The sequence below is a fragment of the Aethalodelphis obliquidens genome, unplaced genomic scaffold (genome assembly GCF_003676395.1).
Source record: "Aethalodelphis obliquidens isolate GAN/ISIS:26980383/991018 unplaced genomic scaffold, ASM367639v1 scaffold53, whole genome shotgun sequence".
NCBI lineage: Eukaryota > Metazoa > Chordata > Mammalia > Artiodactyla > Delphinidae > Aethalodelphis > Aethalodelphis obliquidens.
In genome coordinates this window covers 12,944,842-12,971,616 of record NW_020837997.1, presented here as the reverse complement: position 1 = coordinate 12,971,616, position 26,775 = coordinate 12,944,842, and the positions used below count along the sequence as shown (strand labels likewise).

Genomic DNA, 26,775 nt, shown 5'->3' with positions numbered 1-26,775 from the left:
TCTCGAAACTAAGAAGCCAAGTGGTGGACACAGCAGTTCCTGTGCCTCGGCTGAAATGCAGCCGATGTGGTAGGAGCCCCAAGATACACCGATGCTGGCCTTGGCTTTCACCAAACAGCCTCCTTTCGTGTCATCAAAAGAACCAGTTGCCCTGAAGGCTGATTGCCGTGCGCGCCTGGGAAGCCCCGCAGCCCTGCCCTGTAGGCCAAGGTCGCACCTCGCCTGGGGCCCCAGCCCGGAGCCCCAACAAGGACTACTTCGGGATGAGAAATGTCAGGGATATTTAATCATTCCCTCAAACAGCTGTGATCCTGCCGCTATATACAAACCCATCTACCTCCCTTCCCGTCCTCCCAGCCCCAGCCCGGCCCAGCCCGGGCTCCGAGCCGGGTGGAGCACCCAGGCAGCAGCAGGCCTGCTCCACAGCGCCAGGCTGAGGCGGTCCAGCGGAGGCCCCGCACCATGGCGGGGGCGGGTCTGGCTGGCCTGGCCGCCCTCAGTGCTGTATCAGGCACTTGGAGGCGTTTTCCAGAGTCAGGTTGGCCAGGTGCGAGGACTCCAGACACCTGAAGCTTGGTGATATCAAGCTGCAAGGAGACGTGGGTGCCCCAGTCCTTCTTCCCCTCCCACACCTTGCTCTCCCTGGTGGGGTTTTGCTGGAGGCCTGGGCCCCTTGTCCCAGCTGGGCATGTGACAGGGCTGCAGACAGACCCTCAAGCTGAACTCGGAGGCCTTGCCTGTTCTCACATCCCTAGGACAGCAGTGGGGTCACGCCCTACACTCCCACGACTAGGGCTGCGAAGGCAGCAATGGTGGGGGGGCATGGGGTTCTGATCTCTGGCTTAGGCACAACTCCTGCCCCTGGAGTCCACCCATGTCCCTGCGGCCTACCCCCACTGGGTCACTCAAAAGGCTGGAGTGGTTCTGTGTGTCCAGGCTAGGGGCAGGAGGAGCTCATGTTTATTCATGGAGTGATGGCATGGGCGGGGTTGCAGAGGTGATGTCCACATGTCCCAGGTGCAGAGAGGGAGCCCTGCCCGGCTGCGCCCACCCCATCCAACACCCCTGCCCTCCCCCACTGACCGGGACAACCCCACGCCACACACCCCCGCTCCAGGAGGACAGGCCTTGTTGGGGGGGGGCTTACCTTGTGTTGGTGTTCTGTCTGAAAGACACAACGGGGCCCCAGTTAGCTCTGAGCTTTGGGGCTGAGGCTGTGCCTGTGGCCCTGAGGTGCCTCCACTGGAGCACGCCTCCACCAGGGGGCGCCCTCCCCAGCTCCGACCACAGCCTGCCACCAGCCTGGGGCAGGGGTAGGACCAGACTCTGGGGACCACTTAACTGGGATGTGCCCCCTCGTGCCAGACGAGCTCAGAGACCCTGGGAGGTAGAGGCTGGGCCCGCCACACCGGGGGCAGGTGCTGCCTTCTGTGGCTGCCCCGGCGCATACTCACCCACGAGGACGCACATGCACACTGCCTTTGCGGAGCGGGAACTACTTACTTGCTCCAGTTATTTCTACAACGACAGCAGGACTTTAGTCAGGGCCAAGCGGCCTTGATCGGGGTCTCCCCGAGCCAAGCTGCCCTGACTCACATGTGCTGGAGGAGGCCCTGCGCTGCTGCCTTCCACTCTGCCGACGACCTGCGGGGACATGGGGTGTGGAGGGGGGCGCGGCCCACATTCACGGGCCAGGTGGGGGGCTTCAATTCCCTGCCTGGGTGATGAGGGGACCCTCCAGGGAGAGCCTTGGACCCCAGGGGCAGGGGGCCGCCCGCGTCTGAGCCCTACTCGCAGCTGTAGCCAAAGCAGACGACGTGTGAGTTCGTGCAGTTGGTGCAGGAGATGGTCTCGTACTGGAAGATGCCTGTAACACACCAGAGGCGGCCGCACCCTACCCTCACCCTCAGCCTCTGGGGCCCCGAGCTGCCGCCACTGCCGCCACACCCCATAACCGGGACAGAGGCTCACTCACCGCAGTGACGCTGACAGTCGATGCGGCCTGTGGGGGGACGAGAGCACAGCCGGCGCCTTCTTAGCAGGCCTGTCCTGTCCCCCGCTCTCTCCCCCTCCCAGGCTGCCCAAGGCTCAGGGCCTGTCCGTTGGCCACTTAGGTGGGCCCCAGCCTGGGATGGGGCAAAGCACGGGGGAGGGCAGCCGCAAGACTCTTGAGGCCTCCAGGGACCCGTTGGGGGGAGGCAGCAGGGACGGGTGGGATTTATCCTTCAAGGCCTCCTGTTGGTGCCCACTGGATGAAAAGGGCTCCCCTCAGGGTGTGGCCCTTCTCCCCCGTTTCTGCCCTTTCTGAGTTCTGACACCTGGCTGCACCAGGCCAGACGCCCTATTCACATTACTCCAGTCTCACCACGACCTGGCCGGGACCCCAGGCCTGGAAGGAGACTGAAATACTCGCGTGGCCCTGGGTCCTCAGACCCTGGGCAGCAGCACCCTCCCTCCCCCACAGCCCTCGTTTGCTCACTTTCGATGATGGCTTTCTGGATGAGGTGCACCTGCTCCCGGAAGATAGCTCGCAGCTCGTTGGGAAAATACCCTGATGGCGGGAAGGCAAGGGGTGGGGGGTCACGCACAGTTGGCGGGCGGACCTGAGGTGTCATGGGGCGGGTGGGCTCTGCCTCAGTTCCCCATGCGCGGCGGTCGCCCCCTTACCAGGGAAATACAGCTTCCCCTGGTACAGTTGATCCATTCTCTGGTACACGACGTTCGCCACTTGGTTCAGCTTCTCCCAGGCTGGGGACGGCAAGAGGAGGCGTGTGAGCGGGCCGGGGCCTGACTGGGCCGGGGGTGCTCCCGGGCGGGGCCCCGCACTCACTGATCTCCGCGGGGATGGCCAGGTGCAGCTCCTTCATTGTGTCCTGGCTCCAGTCAGTGAGCAGCGAGCCCGACACGGGGATGTCGCCCACCCACCAGGACTTGAGGTTCACGTGATGGCGGTAGAAGGAGAACTTCTCCGAGAAGTTGCCGTGGCAGTGCAAGCAGCCGCGGGCCAGCGCCGCTGTCAGGGCCAGGCACAGCAGCAGCGCCATGGCCCGCCCCCGCCCGCCGCCGGCCAACCGACGGCGCCTCCCGTGCCACGCCCCTCCGCCGCGCACCAACCAACGGTGTCTCCTGCCACGCCCCTATCCGGGCACCAACCAACGACGCCCTCTCGGGCCCGGGCCGCGCCCCCCCCAACCCCGCCCCCGGCGTAGGCCCCGCCCCCGCAACGGACAACTGAGGGCGCCGGATCCTATTCCAGGCCCCGCCCATGAGCCGCCGCTCCCGGGGAGGCTCCACCTCTCTGTTGGCCCCGCCCGCGACCTCGCTCCACGCATGCGCCGTAGGCCGGCGCAAGCTCCTCCTTCCAGGCTGGCCTCTATTCAAGGCCCCGCCCCGCTCTACGAGCAAGCTCCGCCCGCAGGCCTCCCCGGAAGCCTGGGAGGCCTCGGCCCGGAGCGGAAGTATATCCGGCCGGGGGGCGGGGTGGTCGTGCGCGGAGCTTCTCCGGCCTGGCGGCGAGGCTACGCTGGCTAACGGCCCGGGGACGCGGTTCAGCGGCGAGCTTGGCCCGACTCTTCTGGCGGCAGGCGGCAGGTGGGTACTCAGAGAGGCGACCGCGGGCGTTAGGGAGACCGAGCCCCTCAGGAGAGGAGACCGCGGGCGGCGGGGAGACCGGGCCCCTCAGAGGGGTGAACGGTGGCGGCCCTTGGTGGAATTAGGGGTTACATGTGTCACTTTGGGGTCACCCCCTGGCCGTGTCAGTAACCAGGACCCCATCTCCTGGTGTGGATGGAAAGTCCACAGGATTTTACGGCTCCCAGCACACTGGGACCCCGCCCTCTGAAAGCAGGCTTCTTGGTCCCCAGAACCCCTGAGCAGTGGGAGGTGTTTGCGTGTCAGCACTGCCCACTGGCTGACTCCACCGCTCCGTCTGTGCACTGGCTGTAGGGCTTGCGTTTGCTTTAAAGGCCCATGTATTTTACAAAATGTCACTGAGGAGGGAAGGGGGTGTGTGATCGGGGTGATTCTCTTTGTGACGGAGAGTCACAAAGCAGAAAATAAATTGCGAGTGATGCTCCCCCCCAGAGAGCCACTCACTGCTTATTTTGGGGTAAGAGTCTTCCAGTCTTTATTCATATGTGCCTTCTGCTCCTTGCATTTTTTTTTTTTTTTTTTTACCTTTTATAGAGGCTCAACTGACATGCAGTGAACTGCATACATTCACAGCACACACTTGGATAAATTTTGGTATGTGATGCGCGAGCACTTTTCATATTTCACCCCCACTGCCTGTCCGCACTTTCGTGATTTTGGACTTGCTTCTGTTACACGTGGCCCCCGCCGGCGGCTTCTTTGTTCTTCCCTCCCCGCAACATAAAGTTCAGGGGCTTTTATTAGCCCATTTTACAGACTCAGCGTGGAGTGATGCCAAGAATCCTGGCCCTGGCCAGTGTCAGGACAGGACGCTGCAGCCTCCCAAAGCCCTGAGCACCCGTCCACCCACCTCCCCCCACCCCAAGTTCATGGTAGCCTGTCAGTGTCTGTTGTACTGATTATGGAGTGGAGCAAGTGGAAGTCCTGGCTGCCCCGCCCTTGCCTGCACCCTGGGGCGCCCTGTTTCTCCCCTCCCTTCCGGAGGCGCCCTTTGTTTGTTCACCTCAAACCTCAACCTTCTCTGATCCAGAGCCTCTCCCCTCCCTGGGGTCCGAATCCAGTGCCCACCTCAGACAGCACCCATCCCATTGCTCCTGTCCTCTGACAGGTGAGTTTTCCCCTTTTAAACCGCCCCGGAGCTGGGCTGTCCAGTGCAGCAGCCAGGCTAGTGAGCACCTGAAACGAGGCTGGTCCAAAGTGGGATGCGCCATTCGTGTAAGATATGCACCAGTTTCCGCAGACTCTGTGTGTTAAGGCGGGGGTGGGGCGGGGAGTGTGTGCAAATTATTTCCTTAATATTTTCTATGTTTGTTAGGTGTTGAAGTGATGTTTTGGTGCTCTTGGGTTAAATAGTATATATTATCAATGTTTAAGTCATTTTTTTCATTTTTTATTTTTCAGTGTGGCTACCAGAGGTTAAAAATTACATACGTGGTGTACATTATATTTCAATGTGTTCCATGGCATTTATTCTTTTTTTTTTTTTTTAATTTTTGTCTGTATTGGGTCTTCGTTGCCACACACGGGCTTTGTCTAGTTGTGGCGAGCGGGGGCTACTCTTTGTTGTGGTGCGCGGGCTTCTCATTGCGGTGGCTTCTCGTTGTGGAGCACGGGCTCTAGGCGCGCAGGCTTCGGTAGTTGTGGTGCACGGGCTCAGTAGTTGTGGCTCACAAGCTCTAGAGTGCAGGCTCGGTAGTTGTGGCACACAGGCTTAGTTGCTCCGCGGCATGTGGGATCTTCCCAGACCAGGGCTCGAACCTGTGTGCCCCTCATTGGCAGGTGGATTCTTAACCACTGCACCACCAGGGAAGCCCCCTGAGTTCACTCTTGGTGTTGTATGCTCTCTGGGTTTGGACAATGTGTACTGACATGTACCCAACATCTTATCACATGGAGTAGTTTTGCTTCCCTAAAAACCCCGTGTGCCCCCCATTCATTTGTCCCTTAGCCCCCACCCCCACTGCCTTCCACAACCACTGGTCCTTTTCTGCTCTGCCCTTTCCACAGCGTCACAGAGTTGGAATCGCAGTGTCGTCTTCTCAGACGGGCTTTGTTCACTTGGTGGTGGGTGTTTACAGTTCCTCGTTTCTTTTCGTGGCTTGATAATTTGCTTTTTATTTGGACCTCCCTAAAGGAGAAGAGTAACTCTATCATCTTGAAAATCTGGACCGTGGCGTTCGCACACCAGGTGCCCCAAATAGCTGTGACAAGCTGAGTTCTAAGATCACCTCTGTCTCTCAGCAAAAGCATAAGTGGTTATTTTAGTCCCTGAGGGGGTTCTTGGAAGTGCTGTTTTCAGTTCCAGGACTCTAGATGATCCGTATTCCTAAGAAGGTTAAGCTAGTCTGTTTCATGTGTGATGACACTCCCAAGCCAGCCAGAGTTCATGGAAAAGTCAGCCATTAACCATCATTCCGGGAGCTGCTCTCACATCTCCAGGGCTTCTCGAAATGGAGGTTGAACAGAAATTCCCCAGGCAGCCGGCTTGGAACTCGGGTTTTTACTCTGGGAACTTTTGGACATGCCCCAGCTGGTGAGCCCCGCTCTTGACTTCCTGGAATTGCGAGGTTCAGATTGCTGCAGCAAAAGAGGCGAATCCGACTTCAGAAACTGAGTTCTGGGAAGGAGATGGTCATTCCTGCAGCTCCTGAGTCCCAAATAAGACATCCGGGGCCGGGTCACTCTCTGGGGGGGCCGTGCCGGGCGCCGTGGGGTGTGGAGCAGCCTCCCTGACCTCCATCCACTCGGTGCCAGGAGCATCCCCAGTCGTGACAACCACAGATGTCCCCCGTGGCCCCTGGGGGCCGGGTCGCCTCATTCGAGACCCACGGCTGCAGTGGAGCGTGGCAGGAGCTCTTGCTGGCGCCTGGAGAGAGTGCGGTCCTTGGTGGACACCCTCCCCACAGACTGGGTCAGCACACAGGCAAGTCCAGATCCCGAGGACCCTGATGTTGAGAGGAAGTTTGGGCAGCCAGCGAAGGGGAGCTCGCGGTGGACGGGAGATCGGGCCGCGGTTTCTTGTCCGTTACCCTTTCTGACACTCAGGACTCAGGTCAGTTAAACACGCGGTGATGGCTCTTGCAGCCTCAGACCGGGTCCTCAGAAGGAAGAGGTGTGGCTCCTACACAGACACACCACCCATGACCTCCCCCCGCGTTTCTCCTTTCTGTCCCCACCCCCACCCCCCCGTGACACCGTTCTGTTGAACAGAAAATCGCGTTTGCCCCCATGGGGAACTGAGACTGAGGAAGGAGGTTCGGAGGAGAATCGTGGCGCTGGGCTGTGTGCACCCGGCAGCCCCTCTCCGTCTGGGTGGAGTGAAGGCCGTGGACGTGGGGACAGCCGGGTTTAGATCCCAGACCAGCTCTTATCTGCTGTGGGCTCAGGGCTCTCAGAGGCCCCAGGGAGGGACCTTCGTGCCTCTCTCCCGGCTTCTGGTGCGGCCGGCCGTCCTGGTCATTCCTTGGCTTGTAGGGCTTGTAGACACATCACCCGATCTCTGCTTCCATCACATGGCTGTCTCCCGGTGTCTGTGTCCAGATCTCCCTCTTTTTATAAGGACAACAGTCATTGGCCTAGGGCCCACCGTCCTCCAGTGTGACCTCATCTTAAGTTAATTATGTATGCAATGACCCCACTTCCAAACAGGGTCCCTTCACAGGTTTGGGGGGTTAAGACTTCAGTATGTCTTCTGGGGCCGGGGAATGTGATTTAGCTCATAAAGGGGGATAGGAAGCGACTGCTGATGGGCACGGGGTTTCGTTGTGGGGTGATGAGAATGTTCTGGAATTAGATAGTGGTGATGGTTGCATACTTCATGATGTTTCTAAAAGCCGTTGAATTGTATACTTTTAAAGGGTGGAGTTTATAGCTGTGTGAATTATATCTCAATTGGCATTTTTTTTTTTTTTTTTTTTTTTTGCGGTACGCGGGCCTCTCACCGTTGTGGCCTCTCCCACTGCGGAGCACAGGCTCCGGACGCGCAGGCTCAGCGGCCGTGGCTCACGGGCCCAGCCACTCCACGGCATGTGGGATCTTCCCGGACCGGGGCACGAACCCGTGTCCCCTGCATCGGCAGGCGGACTCTCAACCACTGCGCCACCAGGGAAGCCCTCAATTGGCTTTTGTGTAAAAAAAAAAAAAAAAGATTATCAGGAGGGCTGGAATATACAGAACATGCCTAAAGCACCTGGCTTTCATGTGTGTCCTGCAGGATGGCGGGCAGCCTCCCCACCCAGGCTGCAGTCGCAGTATTTAAATATAAACATTTAGTTGATGGAAGACAGCTCTGGAGCGCAGCCATCTTTAACAGGACAGATCCTGGGCCGTGAGCATCTTCCAGCCAGACACTTAGCCTTCCAGGCCAGGGGCCAGGGCTTACATGTCAACCGAAAACATGAGGGACTTCTGAGCTTGGGGCCTGTCTCCATGGCGGTGGTGGCCGGCCAGGATGTGGAAGCACCGGAAGGAAGTGGCTGCCGGGCCAAGGTGCGGCAGTTGCTTACAAGAACTGTTTCATTTTGTTCTTAGAAGAAAACGGGGGTGCGTGTGTGCCGGGGAGGGGAGCTTTGTCACCTTTACTTTTGTCACAGAGTTTGAGTGCCACACGCATCTCATCTGCAGGAAGAACCAGGGGAGCCCTTAGTGCTGAATTCCGAGAAGCCTGTCCTGGCTCCCCCCGGCCCCGCCGTCCTTGGAGGTGTTCTGAGAAGGACCAAGACAAAGCAGCTCCAGAGATGGTACCTGGAACGGCGGGGCGGTGGTGGGCAGCAACTCCCGGGCGCCCTGGCCTGTGGCAGCGCTTCTCAAGGAAAAGGCACTTTCCGGTGGCCGGCCACCCCGCGGCCGCGGGAGCATGTGTTTCTGATAGAAAGCTCTTTGCTTTTGATGGGACCTTTGCCCATCCAGGGAGTTGTTCAGAAAATCGTTGCTTCCAGTTAGAAAAAAAACCCTCCCACTTTCTGAGGAGACAGAAGGGCAGGCAGGAACCTTACAATCCCCTTCCGCTGCCCCGCCCTGTCTTCCAGAACTGTCCTGGCATGGGTCAGCCCACGGCATGATGGGCTGTGGATAGAGCCGCAGGGTTGCCCCAGCCCCCTCCCTGAGACCCTCCTCTCCACCCCACAGCCACACCTGTCTGACATGTCATGCGTCTCCAGGTAACATCGTGGGGAGTTAGACTCCCAAACCTGTCCGCAGAGAGGCCCCAGGATCAATAGAAGGCAGCAGCGGGACACTAGCGGGCTGCATTCTTCTTGACGCTGTGGTTTCTGTGAGGGTTAGAAGGCTGGCTGCAGGGTGGATAAGGAACCTGGGCGGGTGGGTGCACGGAAGCTGCTGCCAGGGCTCGGTGGCTGGTCTGGCCCAGCTCTCCCAGCCCTGCCACCCGCCGGCTGGACAGCGGGGAGCACCCCGCCTCATCTCCTCGTGACCAAAGTGGGGCTGTGCTCAGCCTGGGCTGAAGGGTGTTTGGAGGCTGAAATCAGTCTGTGCCGCTGGCAGGTGGTGGGAACGGGGCAGGACGGCTTGAGTCGCTAGTGGGTCCACACAGGGTCACCGTCCCTTGACCTGCAGCCGAGTGGCCTGAGAGTGGCTGGTTTGCAGATTAATCACCTGGGCAGGTTCACGGTGCCCTGGGAAGTTTGCAGTCACAGGTGGGGCCGCAGGGTCCCTACGCGACACATCCAGCGCCCATGCCCTCGCGTAGAGGGGTCCTGGCTGCCCGGCGCAGGGGACACGGCCAGTCTCTGCAACAGAGGGTCGGGGCAGGTGGCCTCTTTTAATCAGTGCCTCCTGCGGGGTCTGAGGTCCTCCATGTCGGGAGAGAAGCGGGCAGGTGGGGCGTTTGTGGCTGCACCCTGTACTCAGCTGCATTCCCTTCTCGGAGGCACCACCTTCCTGCAGCATCCCTGCCTGCACCCCCAAAACCAGGGAGGGTCGGAGCCGGAAGTACCCAGCCGGCCTGCAGGCATTGTGGAGGCACCTGGTGCGGGAGCAGCCCCGGCCCAGACGGCACTTGGCCCTGGGTTTGGGATGAGACGGACAGAAGCTCGAATAGCAGAGGGGTGGGGCTGTGGAGGCGGTGGCAGGCAGAAGGAGCCACGGTTCAGGGTGTGGAGTCGACTCCTCCTGCTGCCAGCTGCGTGGCTTAGCACTGATTTACTAATCATTAACTAGTGGTACTGAGTCACCATCTTCTAACCTGGTGGTTCTCACCTAGGGTGGTCCTGCCCCCAGGGGACACTGGGCCATGTCTGGGGACATCTGTGGTCTTCGGGACTGGGGGGAGCTCCTGGCATCGAGGGGATGGGGGCAGGGATGCTGCTCCGCCCCCCACAGCACCTGGGACGGCCCTAATGTCAGCAGTGCTAGGTCTGGGCCTCAGTCTTCCCATGTAAAGTGGGGGTTCTGTTTTGTTCTGAGGGTTACTGTGAATGCCTCACTGGGTGTTAACCAAGGTGGCAGGAAGTGATGATGGCTTTGGGGAAGGAAGCGAAGGCACTGCTGGTCTGTGGACGAGGCACGGGGCCTTCTTGCTCCAGAGCACAGGTGGCCTCCAGCTGCGTTGCCGGGGGGCCCTTACACAGCGAGTGTTCACTCTGTGGCGCATCAGTGACTGCACCTTTTATCCCATGCAGTTTTCCGTGCTTGTGTTGTTACCTTTCACGGTAAACAGATTTTACAGGTAGTGCTGACCTCGATTTGAGCTGAGAGGGAAACTGCTTCAGTTCTTTATGGTGCCTGGGGTAGCGGCTCAGCCCGCACTTGCTCTGCTTGTCCCCCGCGCCCTGCTTTCAAAATGGCAGCTTCACTGACTGTCATTCACATGCCGGACTTTCCGCCTGTTTCCCGTGTACATTCCAGCGTTTTCAGTACATTCACAACGTTTGCAGCCACCATCTGTGTCTAGTTCCAGAACATTCCATCACCTCAGAAGAAGCCCCATCGTCAACAGCAGTCACTCCCCATCCCCTCCCCAGCCCCTGACAACCAGGAACCCACTCTCTGTGTCTGTGGATTGGCCCGTTCTGGACGTTTCCCGTCAATGGAATCACACACAGTGGGTCCTTCTGTGTTTGGCTTCTCTCACTGAGCATCGTGTCCTCAGGGTCCATCCACGTGGTAGCAAGTGTCAGAGCTTCACCCCTTTTCAGGGCTGAGTGATGTTCCCGTGTGTGGATCAGTGCACCCGTTGCTGGGCATTTGGGTGTCTGCCTTTTGGCTGTTGTGAATCATGCTGCTGGGCACATGCACAGGTTTTTGTGTGGACATGTGTTGTCACTTCTCTTGGCTGGGCACCTAGGAGAGAATCGCTGGGTGAGGTTTAACCGTGTTTTGGTAACTGCCAGGCTGTTTTCAACAGCGGTGGCCCCATTTTACGTTCCCACCAGCAGTGCAGGAGGGTTCCGACTGGTCCACGTCCTCAACAGCCCTATTGATTGTCCTTTTTGATTACGGCCGTCCTTATGGGGGGAGGTGGGTCCCTCCGCTCTTCACTGGAGCTCCTCCCGTCCATCTGGCTCCATCCCCGGATGCTCAGCTCCTGTGTTTTGCACAGTTCATGCTGCCTTGAGTTGACCTTCCCACACCCGTAGTGTCCAGCGGGGCCCAGAAGCGTGAGCGGGCTTTGCCTGCCAGCGGGGAGAACAGAAGATCCCAGGCCCACATGTAACCAGATCCAGTTACATCAACTACAAGTTATTTTGCCCAGCGCTCATTAGGATTATCTGCGTAGCCTCTGTCTGAGTTTCCTAAGACTGCTGTAATAAGTCACCACAGACTTTGTAGCCCAAAACTACACAGGTTTATTATCTCACGGTTCTGGAGGTCAGGAGTCTGACTCGGGCCTCACGGGGCTAAATCCAGGTGTGGGCAGGGCTGGTCCTTCCGGAGGCTCCAGGGCAGCATCGGTTCCCGCCTTTTCCAGCTTCTAGAGGCGCCGCACCCCTGGCTTGCGGCCCCTCCTGCATCCTCACAGCCAGCAGCACAGCATCTCCCGTGTCTCTCTGCCTCTGACATGCCCCCCCCACCCCCTGCCTCCCTCTTATAAGGACCCAGTCATGACACTGGACCCCCCAGGGAATCCAGGGTCATCCCTGTCTCAGGGGCCTCAACTTAATTCTGTCTGCAAAGTTCCCTCTGCCGTTTGAGGTGACATGTCCTCGGGGCCCAGGACCAGGACGGGGGTGTCTCTGGGGCCCTTATCCTGTTGACCACGCCCTCTCCCCTAACCAGGGCAGGGAGGCCTCCTCCATGCTTTCACATTGGATTCTTTTTGAGCCCTCTGTGAGCAGGCCCTGTGGACACACTGAGGACACAGGAGGAGGTAGGGTCAGGGTCACTCCCGCCCTGAGGGGAGAGACGCTGGGGTCTCCTCCGCCCCCTTCCATCGGGCCCCACCCTCCCCACGCCTGGGCTCCAGAAGGATCTGCTCTCCAGGCTCAGCTCGAGCACCATCTCCCTTTAGGCCAGAGCAATGTTTTTCTTTGTAAATTCTCATAACTTAAAGTCTCCATCCTCCTGGCTCTGCTGCCCTGGGGGCAGGACCGCCCTGGCTAGAAGGCTGGTTTGAGCCCTAGACATCATCTCTCCAGCCTCCGGAATTAACCCAGAGGCTCACATTCTCGAGGCAGCTGCTGAAGGCCAGGCCAGGAGCCCTGGGCCTGCGGGGGTTTCCAGACCTCTGAGCTGTGGAAGGGCTGAGCCTGCAGGAGACGCTGGCCTACAGGACGTGGTGGGTCGTGCCTCAGCTCTTACTGTCTGCTGAGATCCTCCCCATCCCGGTTGCTCCGCCTGGACCCGCGGACACAGGTCCTCCAAGGTCGGGGTGACCAGACCTGCCGGCCTCGGGCCTGCCCACCTGGAACGGCTTCTCTGTCACTGAGGCCGTCCTGGTGGCATTGACGTCCTCTCTGCAGGGCCGCCCTGGGCCTGGGGGGTGACAGGTCCCTACTCAAGGACACATGAGGCCCGGCTCAGATGTGGGACGTCCAGAACATTCTGATAATGAAGGAGGGCTGTTGAAAGCCCCTCAGTTTCTGGCAGTTTGCCACACAGTGTGCTAGTCTGGAGGGCGGGCCACCTGACAAGGCTGCTGGTCCCAGGGCCCAGAAACCAACTGCCGAGGGATTTATTAAAACGTTCCAGATAAGTGGTCATTCGTCATACGGGGGTGCATGGGTGCGTGCGGTGCAGCCCGGCCTGGGCGGTGCAGAGGCTCTGCTTCCGCTTCCCCTCTAGGCCGACTTCCCTTTCTGTGGCTGCTCCTGGGTGAGCGCCCAGGACACCCCCGTGCCGGCCAGGTCCACACTCCCGGGAAAGCGCATCTCCTGGGCCGGAGATGGAGAGCCAGGGGCGGCGGGCCAGCGCTGTCATCGTAGCAGCAATGGGGACGGGGATGGCGCCGTGACCAGTCCCGAGCGTGAGCCCGACCTGAGCTCCTTGTGCTCGATTTCATCCTTTCCTGCCCTCCGAGGTGGGGTTTGTAACAGAGGAGACGGTGCAGAGCAAAGACTCGGGAGGAGCCGGGGGGGACCGGGCATCACGGCAGGGCCATGGCAGCTGCAGCCCCTATATCGGGGCCTCATCCCCCAAAACGGGCGGCGTCAGTCACGAGTCCAGACAGCTCATAGAGGCATCTTACTTAGTGCACTGGGGTGGATAGTGTCCCCCCAAATTCATATCCCCCCCTTGGAAATGGAGTCTGTGCAGATGTCACAATGGAGAGATGAGGTCACGATGGGTCACGGCGGCCCCTAATCCAGTGACGAGATTGGGACACGAGACACAGGGAAGATCAGAGAGGCAGCAGGATTGTACCCCCTCCCAGTCCCGGAGGCCAGAAGCCCCAGATCTGTGTGGGCAGGGCCGGTTCGCCCTGGGGCTCTGAGGGGGCATATGTCCCAGGCCTCTCTCCCGACTCTAATGGTGCTGGCAGTCCTTGGTGTCCCCTAGCCTGTAGACACATCACTCCATCTCTGCATCCGTTATCACATGGTCTTTCCCTGGGTGTCTGTCTTCTCTTATAGGGACACTCATCATTGGACTTAGGGCCCACGGGGATAATCCGGGAAGAGGGCATCCCAAGATCCTTAACCCAGTCACATCTGCGAAGACTGCAAAGTCTCTTCTTCCAGATAAGGTCCATTCGCCAGTCCCAGGGCTGTGGATGTCTCTTCGTGGAGATGAAGAGACCACCTCGCCTGTGGGGGCCGCCCTCAGCCAGCGTGTGGGAGCTAGCAGCTCTCTCCGCTTTACTGAAAGCGTCCAGGCGTGGAGAGGATGATGCAGGGCCCGACTCAGTGTCTTCTGCTCTGAGGCAGGGGGATGTGCCTGGGGCAGTGCTGTGCGCCCTTTTGGTGAAACTCAAAACCAGAAGTCCCGGGAGTGTCCCCAGTCTGCCCGCCGGTGCTTACAGAACAGGGTTCTGAGAAGGGTGACAGTGCTTCCTCTTTGTGTGTTCCAGGTCTGGGGGAGACCCGGGGGCCCGGTGACCTTCGCATCGTGAGCGTCCCGCCCGGCCCTCCCCGTGGAGGCCTCGCGGGGGGCGTCCTGAGCGCGCAGCGGAGATGTCCAACCCCTTCCTGAAGCAGGTCTTCAACAAGGACAAGACCTTCCGGCCCAAGCGCAAGTTCGAGCCGGGCACCCAGCGTTTCGAGCTGCACAAGAAGGCGCAGGCATCGCTGAATGCGGGGCTAGACCTGAAGCTGGCCGTGCAGCTGCCCGCCGGCGAGGAGCTCAACGACTGGGTGGCCGTGCACGTGGTCGACTTCTTCAACCGCGTCAACCTCATCTACGGCACCATCAGTGACGGCTGCACCGAGCGCTCCTGCCCCGTCATGTCAGGCGGCCCCAAGTATGAGTACCGCTGGCAGGACGAGCACAGGTTCCGGCGGCCCACGGCACTGTCGGCCCCCCGGTACATGGACCTGCTCATGGACTGGATCGAGGTGCAGATCAACAATGAGGACGTCTTCCCCACCAACGTCGGTGAGTCTCTGCACTTTCATGTTCTTTTTTTTTTTTTTTTTAATTTTATTTTTCTTTATTTATTTTTGGTTGCATTGGGTCTTCGTTGCTGCGCGCAGGCTCCCTCTAGTTGTGGCGAGCTGGGGCTACTCTTCGTTGTGGTGCGCGGGTTTCTCATTGCGGTGGCTTCTCTTCTGGAGCACGGGCTCTAGGCATGTGGGCTTAGTAGTTGTGGCTTGCGGGCTCTAGAGTGCAGGCTCAGTAGTTGTGGCGCATGGGCTTAGCTGCTTCGCAGCATGTGGGATCTTCCTGGACCAGGGCTCGAACCCTTGTCCCCTGCATTGGCAGGCGGATTCTTAACCGCTGCGCCACCAGGGAAGTCCTCATGTTCTTTACATAACAGTTTTATCAGGATGGAATCCACACCCTGTAAAACCCACCCACTTAAAGTGCACAGTTTGGTGTCATTTTAGGACAGTTACAGCTTCGTGAAGCTATCAGCTCTATCTAAACCCATCACCCTGGGACTTCCCTGGTGGTCCAGTGGTTAAGACTCCACCTGTAATGCAGGGGGTGCGGGTTCGATCCCTGGTCGGGGAAGTAAGCTCCCACATGTTGCATAGTGTGGCCAAAAATTTTAAAAATAACAGTAATAAAAAAAAATAAATAAACCCATCACTCTAAAAGAAGCCCGTCCCCGTCAGCAGTCACTCCCCACCCCCTCCCCAGCCCCTGACAACCAGGAATCCACTCTGTCTCTGGATTTGCCTGTTTTGGACGTTTCCCATCAGTGGGACCACCCCACTTTGTGTTCTGTGTCTGGCTTCTCTCACTGAGCATCGTGTTCTCAGGGTCCGTCCACGTGGTAGCGAGTGTTGGGGCTTCCCGCCTTTGCACGGCTGAGTGATGCTCCCGTGTGTGGAGGGGCTACATTTTGCTTCAAGTTGAGGATCTTGAGATGGAGAGATTATTCTGGATTATCTGGGTGAGCCCTAAATGTCATCACAAGGGTCCTAACAAGAGGGAGATGGAGGGAGACTAGACACCCAGGAGAGCAGAAGGCAGTGAAGCAACAGGAGGAGGAAGGGATTGTGAGCCCAGATAAGGCAGGAACGGGTTCTCCCTGGAGCCCCCGGAGGACCCATCCCCGCCCACACCTGCACGTCGGCCCAGGGCACCATGTGGACTCTGGCCTCAGGAGCTGTGGGAGAACCCGTATGAGTTGTTCTGAGCCACTGAGCAGCCCTGGGCGACTTGTCCTGTCAGCCCCGGGCGATGGTAGATGTCGTTCTCACATTCACCAGTGCGACACGGCTTCCTGGCAAACCACTGGCCAGTGCGCAGGCCTCGGGCCCAGCTCTTGGCCGCTGGCGTGCCCAGTGCCTAGTTAAGTTTCTCGCCCGCCGTCGGTACACTGAACCAGGCTGACCCTGGTGGGGTTTTCAGGGACTCATCTGGGAAAAGGCCATCCCGGAATCATCACTTGCCCAGAATAGAGATTCCTGGGCAGCCCCGCATCAGGTTGCCGGGTCCACGTCTACACATGCTCTGTGTCATCCTGAGTCCCTGCCTTGCTAGGACCCCCTGAAGCCTCCTCAGATCCTGAGCGGTCCACATCCTAGAACTCAGACCCTGAGGGCCTCTAGTCAGTGCCTCGCCCACGGAAGCAAATTCTAGTAATCCTACCAAAGAGGAAAGCACGAGAAGGGTGAGAGAAATGACCTTGTCAGATATCACTCAGCTGCCCAGCAGGGGTCAGAGACCTCTGCCGCACGGCCACAGTGGGTTCTGTGGCTGCTGACGCCTTCCTCGGGCCACCTGGCCCAGCCAGGCCACACCTTCCAGCCCTGTCCACGGACCCTGGGGCCAGCTTCGCCCCTCACCTAGGTTCGACCCCCAGCCAGGCACACAGACTGGAATGCTTCTTTTTGCTGGTCTGTGGTGCTGCGCAGAGCCTGCCTCGCTCCTCAGGGTGAAATTTGTGGGCGGGCAAAGAAAGGGCGGGTCCAAAGTTCATCCTACCTTCCGTGCTGGTTCCAGTCACACCTGAGCATCCACTTAGGCCCCAAAGCCACCTGCCCACACTCTTGAGCTTAGACCCAGGTTCTTTCCCGTAAAAGAAACGTTCTTTCACAGACTTTTCCCGTAAAGGGTCAGACAGTAAATCTTTCCGGTTTTTGCCTCTAGATGGTCTGTCTCAGCTACGTGGATCTGCTGTGTAGTCTGAAAGCTGTCATGGACGGTATATAAATAGACAAGGGTGCATAAGGAGTGGGCCTGCGTTCCAATAAAACTTTATTTACAGGAGTGGGAGGTGGGCCGGATTTGTGACCCCCGTGTGAGGGCATCGTGGCAGGTGTGGGCAATGCAGTCCCAGCATCTTCTGTTTCTAGGCCTTTCTCCTACGGGGCTGCCGCTCCCCCTCCACCCAGGATGGCCCAGGGTGACCTCGGTGACTCCTGGCATCCCTCTCCCAGGAGAGGGGGCAGGGCAGGGCCTTAGCCTCGTTGGGCCCAGGACCCCGTGTGGCTGGTGCCAGCCACACCCTGTGCTCACCTTCCTCTGCCTGCCATGGGCTCTGCGCTCCCTCTGACTTCCTGACACTGTTAGGGGGACTTCCCTTATGGGGATCCCCATGCCCTGGAGACCACTGTCCCACCAAGTGGCTTTCACAGGCCTTCAAGACGGCGTGTGCTCCTGAGATGCCCCGTGAACGTGGTCGTCTCTCGAGAGTGGAGCATGCCTTTTGTTTTAGCCTTTTTTCTCCGGTTGGATGGAGGGAGAAAACCCAGAGGCCTCATTGATGCTGAACGAACCTTCCGCAGAGGTAGATCCCTGGAGCCGCTGGGCCCTGTCCACCTGTAACAGACGTTCACAGGCGCTTCCGGCCGATGGAATACCAGTCCCATCAGCTGTCACACCCACCAGGACACGCAGGAGGGAGCAGGACGGGAGCTGGAAAGGCGCACGTTCGTGGGAGCGTCTTTCCCGTTTGCCTCGTGCCTCCACAGTCCTGGGACCTTTCCCTGGTGTGAGCCGCCGTGTGGGCTCGTCTTCCACCTCCCACTTGGGCCAGGCTGTTCCCCATCTCACTGCAGACGCCATCCCGTGACGCCGCCCTGCGCACGGATCTCCGGCACTTGCCTGTATGTCTTTGGGGCCTTTGCTCGCCGACCACAGGGCTGTGAAGCACAGCACCGTCCAACAGCTGACCGCTCCATCTTCCGGAAGCGTGTGCCTTGTGCGCCATGGCTTTCCTCGCGCTTCGTGGCACCTTTGTGCTCCTCCCCCTGGGCTGCCAGCTCTGGAGCCCCTCTCTTGAAGAAATGGGGCCAGTCCACCCTGGTCCTGGGGAGCCCCCTGGTAGTGCCGGTCAGGTGGAGCGAGTGCGTGGCATCTGCCCTGTGGGACGAAGAGGACACGAGGTGGGAGCGGGCGAGCACGTGGGGGGCACAGACTAACACCGGAGGAGGGCTGAGTCCGCCAGTCCCACAGTACGTGTGTGTCACCGCAATTTAGAAAACAGAGGGGCCTCCTGGTGGCAGAGTGGCTGAGACACCACGCTCCCAGTGCAGGGGGCCCGGGTTCGATCCCTGGCCAGGGAACTAAGATCCCACGTGCCGCAGCTAAGCCCACGCGCTGCGACTACTGAGCCCAGGCACTCTACAGCCAGCATGCCACAGCAAAGACCCAGAGTGGCCAAAATAAATACACTTAAAAATAGAAATAAAACGTATTAAATTCAGTAATTGGACAAGAAAGTGCAATATAGTGTATGCATGCAATTAAGTTAGGATATGTACATTCAAATTTAAGTGATGTCATGAAACATACACTGGAGAGAGAGAAGTGTATTAAGTGAAAAATGTCAAAGGCCAAAACATAGGTTTTTATGGGTTCTCCAGTTCTATTCCAAAAAATAAACGTAACTGGAGACAGACACACACAGAAACCTGTGAGCCACCGGAAGTGGGATGGCGTGTCCACATCTGGCCAGACCGGGGTGGGGCGGGGCGGGACACGTCCAGCAGGTGCTGGGCCGCGGGGGCTGCAGTCCTGGCACTCTATCTGCCGGCACCCCGCCCCACCCCACCCCGCCCCCAGGCACTGTTAGGGAGCCAAGAAATGGGCTTCCCAGGCCCGGGGTCCCGCAGAGAGGGGTTCGCGCCTGCAGCTGGGGGCGCATCCTAGCTGAGCTGCCCCTGCCGCCTCTGCAGGCACGCCGTTCCCCAAGAACTTCCTGCAGGTGGTGAAGAAGATCCTGTCGCGGCTCTTCCGCGTGTTCGTGCACGTCTACATCCACCACTTCGACCGCATCGCGCAGCTGGGCTCGGAGGCGCACGTCAACACCTGCTATAAGCACTTCTACTACTTCGTCACGGAGTTTGGCCTCATCGACACCAAGGAGCTGGAGCCGCTGGTGAGCGGGTCGGGGCATCGTGGGGAGGCGAGTGCCCCCTGTCCTGGGGCTGCATGCCCATCGGGGCGCGGGCGGGCGGGTCACTGCCTGCAGCTGCCCCCGCTTCCCTGTGGGAGAAACAGATGGGCCTCTGGTGACTGTCCCCACCTACACCTCCTCCACCCACCCCCGTCCCCTGCCGGCGGAGAACAAGGATTTTTTTGGTTTTAATTGAGGTAAAATTTGCATAACGTAAAATTAGCTATCGTGAAGCCAACAATTCAGTGGTGTTCAGCACATTCACGGGGTTGGGCAACCATCACCTCTATCCAGTTCCAGAACCTTCCTTCCATCACCCCAAAGGAAGCCCCGCCCCCATCAGCAGTCACCCCCATCCTCCTCCCCAGCCCCTGCAACCACTAACCCACTTTATTTATTTCTTTTTTTAAAAAATTTATTTTATTTATTTGTTTATTTTTGGCTGTGTTGGGTCTTCGTTGCCGCGTGTGGGCTTTCTCTAGTTGCAGCGAGCGGGGGCTACTCTTCGTTGCGGTGCACAGGCTTCTCATTGTGGTGGCTTCTCTTGTTGCGGAGCATGGGCTCTGGGCGCGCGGGCTTCAGTAGTTACAACATGTGGGCTCAGTAGTTGTGGCGCACGGGCTTAGTTACTCCGCGGCATGTGGGATCTTCCCAGCCCAGGGCTCAAACCCGTGTCCCCTGCATTGTCAGGTGGGTTCTTAACCACTGCGCCACCAGGGAAGCCCCAGCCTCTATTCTTTTACAACTTTTAAAACTCTCTGAAAACAACTTCATAGAACTTTCTCATTTTTGTATATTCCCTTGCAGGCTCTGCCTATCAGTAAACATTTTTCCGGAGTTAAAGTTACAGTGCGCATGCCTAGTGGGGTCGGGGTTTTCCTCTGGGGTAGTGGAACGTTCTGGAACTAGAGGTGGGGTTGTGCACCCTTGTGGAGGTGAATGCCTCTTTCCCACAGTTCCTTTTATGTGAATCTCACCAAATACTGAAAGTCATTGTGTGCAGTTTTGTGATCAGCTCACTTTTGTTTGGTTAACTCAGCGCCCTAATCGCATGGCCATTTGTCCCACACTGATGCTTAGAGTTAGCTCTTTCTGGACACAGGGACTGTGGGACCCTTCACAGAAAGAGTCTGCGCCCCAGCCTGAGGCGCGCTGCCGTCTGCTCTGTATTTCGTAAGATTTGCTTTAAGTGAGGCCTGAGGGCTCCCATGAGACTGCGTCCCTCGATTTCCTGTGTGATTTGCTGATGTCCTGCTTGTTCTTAACAGAAAGAAATGACCGCACGGATGTGCCACTGAGAGCCCCTTGGCCCCGTAGTCACCGAGTCCGCGCCTGGGGAACAGTCCTACTTGAGGGCCACGTCTCCAGAACAGGGACCGGTATTTTCTAGCCCAGCAAATTCTGTGCTGTCTGGGCTGCGTCCTCTCTCCGATCCCAAGGTGGCAGCACCCATGGGTCTGAGCCTCCCTGAGCCCCAGTCTCCTCGGCCAGCATGGGGGAGATAAGATAGAACTTGAACTCTGTGATTCCACGTGTTGTGAGCAACCGGGAAAACCCACTTCATTTGCAGACCGCTTGCACCTGCCCAGAGGCTGGCCCCACTCGGGTCCGTCTCCTGCACCAGCCCGCCTGCTCGGCCGTGGGTGGTCAGGCCCCCATGAGCGAGGCTGAGACCCCGCAGTGCCCCCCTCTGCGGCCCAGGCCTGGTTCCGAGTGGTACGAGCGCTCGGCTTGCATCCTCCCGGCGTCCTCCCCCCAAGCCACTTCCGTCCCACTGTTTCTCCGGGACCCTTAGGCTCCTGTGCCAGCTTCCCGAGCCCACGCCCACATCCCAGGTGTCCTGGGGCCCCTTCACGTCGCATAAAAGATTGAATTCGTCTAGTTGCATTTACGACCACTATGAGCTGTTACCGGAATAAAAAAGTTTTTTACCTACAAGGAGTGATCCCCCTCCCCTCTAGAAAAATGTCCCCTTTCCGTCGTGAATAGCAGTACGATTCTGCCAGGGCACGCCTCTCCCTGGTTTGGGACCTTTGAGTTTTGCCGAATGTTTAGCCAGACTTAGCCTTGCTTCACACGCCTGCCAGCTTCATATCGAAACCCTTTGTCAGCGTGGCCCTCCGTGGCTCCAGGACCAAATCCCAGCACCGTCTCCCCGCAGAAGCTTGGGGGCCCCGCCCGCTCACGCCCCATCCGCGCACAGCATCCTCCGTGGCCTTTCGCCGTGGCGGTCCTGCCCACCTGGACCACACCAGCTCTGAGTACCTCTGGGTTTCTGGGACGCTCGCTCGGAGACAGGGCCACCACCCGACACCAACACCCAACAAGTGCAATTAACACGACCTGGGCCTCGGTCCTTCCAGAAGTTGCTGGGGTCCTGCTCCCGGAGTCCTGGAAAGACTGCAGGAAACCGCCCGGTCGCGTGTAGCTCCTCTTAAATGCAGAACCGAACCACGACCAAACGCCGTAACCACTGTGCCACTCAGGTCACCAGCCAGGTTGGAAAGGTGGCGGGGCTGGAGGGGGGGGGCTCCCCTGCCCACCCTCCCGTGCCCATGGGTGTTCCCACAGGACCATCAGAATAAATCACGTGTCTCCTTACCTGCACCTGCTGGTTGTCATTTCTGTCTTCCTGGTGGGAGGGCCTGGCATTGGGACACATCCCCAAGTGGCAAAGAAATCTTAGATGTCACAACAGTTTGTGCCCCCCGCCCCCGCAGAGTGTCCCAAGTAGCTAAACAGATGCACAGAATATCAGTGGGATTAGAATTTCACAGGGTACAGGGCGGGGCTGATGAGGACCAGAGTCTGGAAAGCAGGTTGAGACGGCGCCCACTCCCTCTCCCGTTTCTGCTTTCAGCACTCAGCAAACGAGATTTTAACTGTTGCCTCTTTGCTGTGTAAAGAAGGTTCCAGAAAACTTTGAACCACGTGGGAACAGAGGGGTGTTTTCTGTCTCAGCCCCGTCCTAACTATCCTGTGACCTTGACACATGAGTTTACCCCCAAAATCTCTTATACGTGAGGAATGGGAACGGGTTACTTACTCTTAGGGGTTGTGGGGCTGGCAGGATGGTCTTTTGCCAGGCGGGTTGGGGCCTGTGCTCCAGACCTTCCTGCCCCTAGAGGGCGTGCCGTCTCCATCGGACAGACAGAGTGACTTGCGGGGACTCCCCATCACTTGTAAATACCTTCTAAAGAAGCTGCTGTTTCCTTACCCCTTGACTTTGCAAATGCGCCACAGAGGTTTCCGGGACCATTTTAAAGTTTGGGGGAGCTGTGATTCGGAACAACAGACCCCGAAGCCATCCACATCCCGGTCCCAGGACCTGTGGATGTGTCACCTCACGGGGCCGGGGGGACTTTGCAGGTGGGATTAAGTTGAAGCCCCTGAGATGGGGGTGACCCTGGATTCCCTGAGGGCCCAGCGTCATCTCAGGGTCCTTATAAGAGGGAGGCGGGAGGGTCAGAGGCAGAGAGAGACGGGAGATGCTGCACTGCGGGCTCTGAGGATGCAGGTGGGGCCGCGAGCCAGGGATGCGGCGCCTCTGGAAGCTGGAAAAGGCGGGAACCGATGCTGCCCTGGAGCCTCCGGAAGGACCAGCCCTGCCCACGCCTGGATTTAGCCCCGTGAGACCCGTTTTGGACTTGCTACCTCCAGTACTTTAAGGGAATACATTCGTATTATTTAAGCCACTGAGTTTGTGGTGACTTGTTAGAGCTGCCATGGGAAACTCACACACCCTTTAGAAGGAAAATTTTCGCACACAGAATGCCTGGGACCTGCTGACTTGGGCTGCCTGGAATGCGAGAATTAACCAGGCCAGCTTCTGAGCAACTCCTCCCTCCACGGGCCTGAGAATCACTCGTCTTAACAGGACAGTTCACCCCAAAACTTGTCCAACCAGGAGAGGTAGTGGGGGGCAGGAACTGGTGTCTGGAAGTCTGGTCCGCCGGGGCAGTGGTAGAAGAAACCAGCTGTGTTGCTTGTACAAGACCGGCTGGCCCGGTTCCTTCCCGGTCAGCATGGGAGAGGCTGCCACTTAGACGTGGCTGTGGATTCGTATCATCCCAATGGAGGTGACAAAGCAGGCAACCTCTGGTGTACCTGGAAGGGATGTTCTTCCAGGAAGAGGAGAACTGCTTAGTAGAGCCATTTTGGAAAATCAGGAGCCACGTGTTACTGAAAACTTCCAAACTGGGGCAGGCATTGTCCTAGCGTCCCATGCTGTCCAGTATGGCAGCCACTAGCCACAGGTGGCTGTTTCACTTCTAATTCAAGATCAACTAAAAGGAACATGGGGACTTCCCTGGTTGTCCAGTGGCTAAAACTCCACGCTCCCAATGCAAGGGGCCCGGGTTCGATCCCTGGTCAGGGAACTAGATCCCACATGCCCCAAATAAGATCCAGCGCAGCCAAATAAATAAATAAATATATTTTTTAAATTAAAATAAAAAATAAAAGGAAAGTGTCTCAGCTCCTCCATCTCACTAAGCCCTTGTCGGTGGTGTCTCCACGGCCACCCATTTCTGCCACGTTTGTTGGCACTGCTTCTAGAAGCAGTTCCTGAGTCAGAACGAAGGTCAGGTAGAGATGATTTGAATCCTTTCCAGTTCATAAAACTCGATGGTGAAATCTGGAATTTGATAATTGGTCTTCACCTGGACCACCAAACGGAGAGGCCATGTGGGGTCATGGAGGACAGATGGAGGATTTGAAAAAGCCCAGATAGACTTGTCCTTCTGTTGAGAACCAAATGAAGCCCCTCTGGGTTGTTGCCATTATTTTATAGCTATGATAAATATTCCTCTAGCTGAATCTTTATAAACATCCTTAATTTTTTTTTCAATTTTTTTTTTCAAATTTTTGGCCACCCCAAGCAGCATGTGGTATCTTAGTTCCCTGACCAGGGATCGAACCCATGCCCCTTGCAATGGTAGCACAGAGCCTTAACCCCTGGACCACCAGGGAAGTCCTTAAACATCCTTAACTATTGACATAGCCAATATTGCTGTTGGTGTCAGAGGGAATTACGTTGTAGGGTATTTTTGTATGTGTTGTGCAGTACCCTGCAGATAGGAGAAACCAATTTACACCCCCATCGAGGTGTCTGGTGGTTCCCATTTCCTGCATCCTCCTCCCAACACTGGGACTTAGGCCTTGAGTCACTTATCGATTGAGGTGGAATATCCTCGTTGTAGTAATTCATTATTTTGTTTGTTTAATTTTTTTATTTTATATTGGAGCATGGTTGATTAACAATGTTGTGTTAGTTTCAAGTGTACAGCAAAGTGATTCAGTTATCTATATACATGTATCTATTCTTTTTCAAATTCTTTTCCCATTTAGGTTGTTACATAATATTGAGCAGAGTTCCCTGTGCTACACACTATGTCCTGATAGGTTATCCATTTTAAATATAGCAGTGTGTACATGTCAATCCCAAACTCCCTAGTAGTAATTCATTGTTGACCGAGATATTGCCAATTCATATCCCTTGTCCATTTTTCCATTGGGAAGTGGTCTTTTATTGGTTTCTGAAAACATTTTACATATGGGCTTATTAATGTTTTTTACTTGTTTATAAAAGCTTTCCTATATATAATTTGTCATATATGTTACACAAATTTCTCCTGGTTTCTTGTTTGTCCTTAACATTATTTATGATCCTTTTGACATACTTTTCCCTTCTTCTTTTTTTTTTTAATTTTGATTGGAGTATAGTCGATTTACAATGTTGTGCTATTTTCTGCGGTACAGCAAAGTGAATCAGTTATACATACACATATATCCACTTTTCCTTTATTCTTGAACTTTCATATTTTTGGTCAACCTTTTCCCTGATGGTTTCTACCCCTGGTGATGAGCTTATAAACTTGAGCTGGGGAAGGCCTTTATGTGAATATTCACCTCTGTTTTCTTCTTGTTCTCCATGTTTCTTTTTTTTTTAATATTAAATACGGGTAAACTAAAGAGTTTAATTTCCATGTGTGGTGAAAGGAAAGGCTCTAGAGAAATTTTTATTTTTTTAAATTTTATTTATTTATTTAATATTTAGGTGCTCCAATGTTCGATGCATTTTTATTTATTTATTTATTTATTTATTTATTGGCCACACCCCGCAGCACGCAGGATCCTAGTTCCCCAACCAGGGATTGAACCCGCGCCTCCTGCAATGGAAGCACGGATTCCTAACCATTAGACCACCAGGGAAGCCCAAATTTTTTATTTTTTAAATAATAAGTGAATCCCCTGTTCCAACACCATATGACTCTCCCGCCTCAGAAATGTTACTTATTTACACAGGGGTCCATTTCTGGCTTTTCCAGGAATTTGCCTATCCCACCTCCAGTTTTACTGTACCTTATGAAGTTAGAGTCATTTTAATATCTGGCAATATGAGTTTCTCATTTTCTAAAATATATTTTTTTGGGACTTCCCTGGCGGTCCAGTGATTAAGACTCCGCACTTCCACTGCAGGGGGCGCGGGTTCAATCTCTGGTCGGGGAACAAAGATCCTGCAAGCCGCGTGGTGTGGCCAAAGAAAATAATAATAGTAAAAATAAACAAATAGGGACTTCCCTGGTGGCACAGTGGTTGAGACTCTGTGCTCCCAATGCAGGGGTCCCGGGTTTGATTCCTGGTCAGGGAATTAGATCCCACATGCGGCGGAGCAACTAAGCCCGCGAGCAACAACTACTGAGCCTGTGTTCTAGAGCCTGTGAGCCAGAACTACTGAGCCCGCGTGCCACAGCTACTGAAGCCTGCGCACCTAGAGCCTGTGCTCTGCAACAGGAGAGGCCACCGCAATGAGAAGCCCGCACACCGCAACGAAGAGTGGCCCCTGCTCACCGCAACTAGAGAAAGCCCACGTGCAGCAACGAAGACCCAACGCAGCCAAAAAATAATAAATAAATAAGTAAATTTATTTTTTTTTAAAAAGAGTACCACGATCTTAACACTTTCTTCTTTTCACACAGACCTATACAGTGGTGATGGTTGCACAACTCTGCATATGCTAACCCAGGAGCTGGGCACTTACCATGGGAGAATCTCAGGACATGTGACTTCTATCCCAATAAAGCTGTTATATAAAAGGCACAGCACGGGGCTTCCCCGGTGGCGCATTTGTTGAGAGTCCGCCTGCCGATGCAGGAGACACGGGTTCGTGCCCCGGTCCGGGAAGGCCCCACATGCTGCGGAGCAGCTGGGCCCGTGAGCCATGGCCGCTGGGCCTGTGCGTCTGGAGCCTGTGCTCCGCAACGGGAGAGGCCACAACAGTGAGAGGCCCGCGTACCGCAAAAAGAAAACAAAAAAAAAAAAGGCACAGCACGGTTCAGAGTAGATCAGGCCGAGTTATATCCAAGCAAAGAGAACCATGAGAGAGCAGGGATTGCAGTATTAATGAGTACGAGAAAGAGTATACTTATTTTGATCAAGTTTCCTGATTAATAGCTCTATAGGGAAAATATATTAGTCAGAAAACTATATGTACTGAAATGTATTAAATGAAATAGAAATTCAAGGAAAACCTTAAAAAAATTATACAAATGAACTTATTTACAAAAGAGAAATAGACCCACAGACATAGAAAACAAAGTTATGGTTACCAAAGGGGAAAGGAGGGGAGGGATAAATTAGGAGTATGGGATTAACATATACACACCACTATACTTAAAATAGATAAACAACAAGGACCTACTGTATAGTACAGGGAA

At 56.3% G+C, this 26,775-nt stretch overlaps 2 protein-coding genes across 16 annotated transcripts; one reads left to right on the top strand and one right to left on the bottom strand.

Moving 5' to 3' along the window:
• Positions 1–261: 261 nt before the first annotated feature.
• On the bottom strand, positions 262–3,114 carry IZUMO4 (IZUMO family member 4). 8 transcript variants are annotated; one of them, XM_027085662.1, is made up of 9 exons: positions 2,831–3,114; positions 2,668–2,748; positions 2,480–2,551; positions 1,976–2,002; positions 1,792–1,867; positions 1,597–1,644; positions 1,504–1,518; positions 1,148–1,165; positions 262–587 (listed from the first exon to the last, which is right to left on the bottom strand). In XM_027085662.1, exons 1-9 carry the CDS (start codon positions 3,042–3,044, stop codon positions 497–499), a joined length of 642 nt encoding a protein of 213 aa, XP_026941463.1. In that variant the 5' UTR covers positions 3,045–3,114; the 3' UTR covers positions 262–496. The 8 variants fall into 8 exon arrangements, 6 of the variants coding, with proteins under 6 accessions (XP_026941463.1, XP_026941459.1, XP_026941458.1 ...); XM_027085658.1 differs by having other exon boundaries at positions 267–699; XM_027085657.1 differs by having other exon boundaries at positions 267–699; positions 1,792–1,894; positions 2,831–3,070.
• A 327-nt stretch (positions 3,115–3,441) lies between these two features.
• On the top strand, positions 3,442–26,140 carry MOB3A (MOB kinase activator 3A). Of its 8 annotated transcripts, none has more exons than XM_027085652.1 (6): positions 3,442–3,591; positions 4,186–4,245; positions 13,680–13,792; positions 14,117–14,640; positions 18,837–19,039; positions 26,038–26,140. In XM_027085652.1, the coding sequence occupies exons 4-6, from the start codon at positions 14,220–14,222 to the stop codon at positions 26,077–26,079; spliced, it is 666 nt and encodes a 221-aa protein (XP_026941453.1). In that variant the 5' UTR covers positions 3,442–3,591; positions 4,186–4,245; positions 13,680–13,792; positions 14,117–14,219; the 3' UTR covers positions 26,080–26,140. The 8 variants fall into 8 exon arrangements, with proteins under 8 accessions (XP_026941453.1, XP_026941452.1, XP_026941455.1 ...); XM_027085651.1 differs by lacking the exon at positions 13,680–13,792 and adding an exon at positions 8,275–8,390; XM_027085654.1 differs by lacking the exons at positions 4,186–4,245; positions 13,680–13,792 and adding an exon at positions 8,275–8,390.
• The last annotated feature ends 635 nt before the right edge of the window (positions 26,141–26,775 follow it).

What these genes read in the sequence shown, in the direction of transcription:
- MOB3A (XM_027085649.1), top strand. Translation starts at nt 14,220, where the DNA reads ATGTCCAACCCCTTCCTGAAGCAGGTCTTCAACAAGGACAAGACCTTC. An exon ending in CGTCTTCCCCACCAACGTCG is followed by an intron (nt 14,641 to 18,836) that starts GTGAGTCTCTGC and finishes CCGCCTCTGCAG; the next exon opens with GCACGCCGTTCCCCAAGAAC. An exon ending in CCAAGGAGCTGGAGCCGCTG is followed by an intron (nt 19,040 to 26,037) that starts GTGAGCGGGTCG and finishes CTTTTCACACAG; the next exon opens with ACCTATACAGTGGTGATGGT.
- IZUMO4 (XM_027085657.1), bottom strand. Translation starts at nt 3,044, where the DNA reads ATGGCGCTGCTGCTGTGCCTGGCCCTGACAGCGGCGCTGGCCCGCGGC. An exon ending in GGCCATCCCCGCGGAGATCA is followed by an intron (nt 2,749 to 2,830) that starts GTGAGTGCGGGG and finishes TGCCGTCCCCAG; the next exon opens with CCTGGGAGAAGCTGAACCAA. An exon ending in TGCTTTGGCTACAGCTGCGA is followed by an intron (nt 1,645 to 1,791) that starts GTAGGGCTCAGA and finishes ATGTCCCCGCAG; the next exon opens with GTCGTCGGCAGAGTGGAAGG.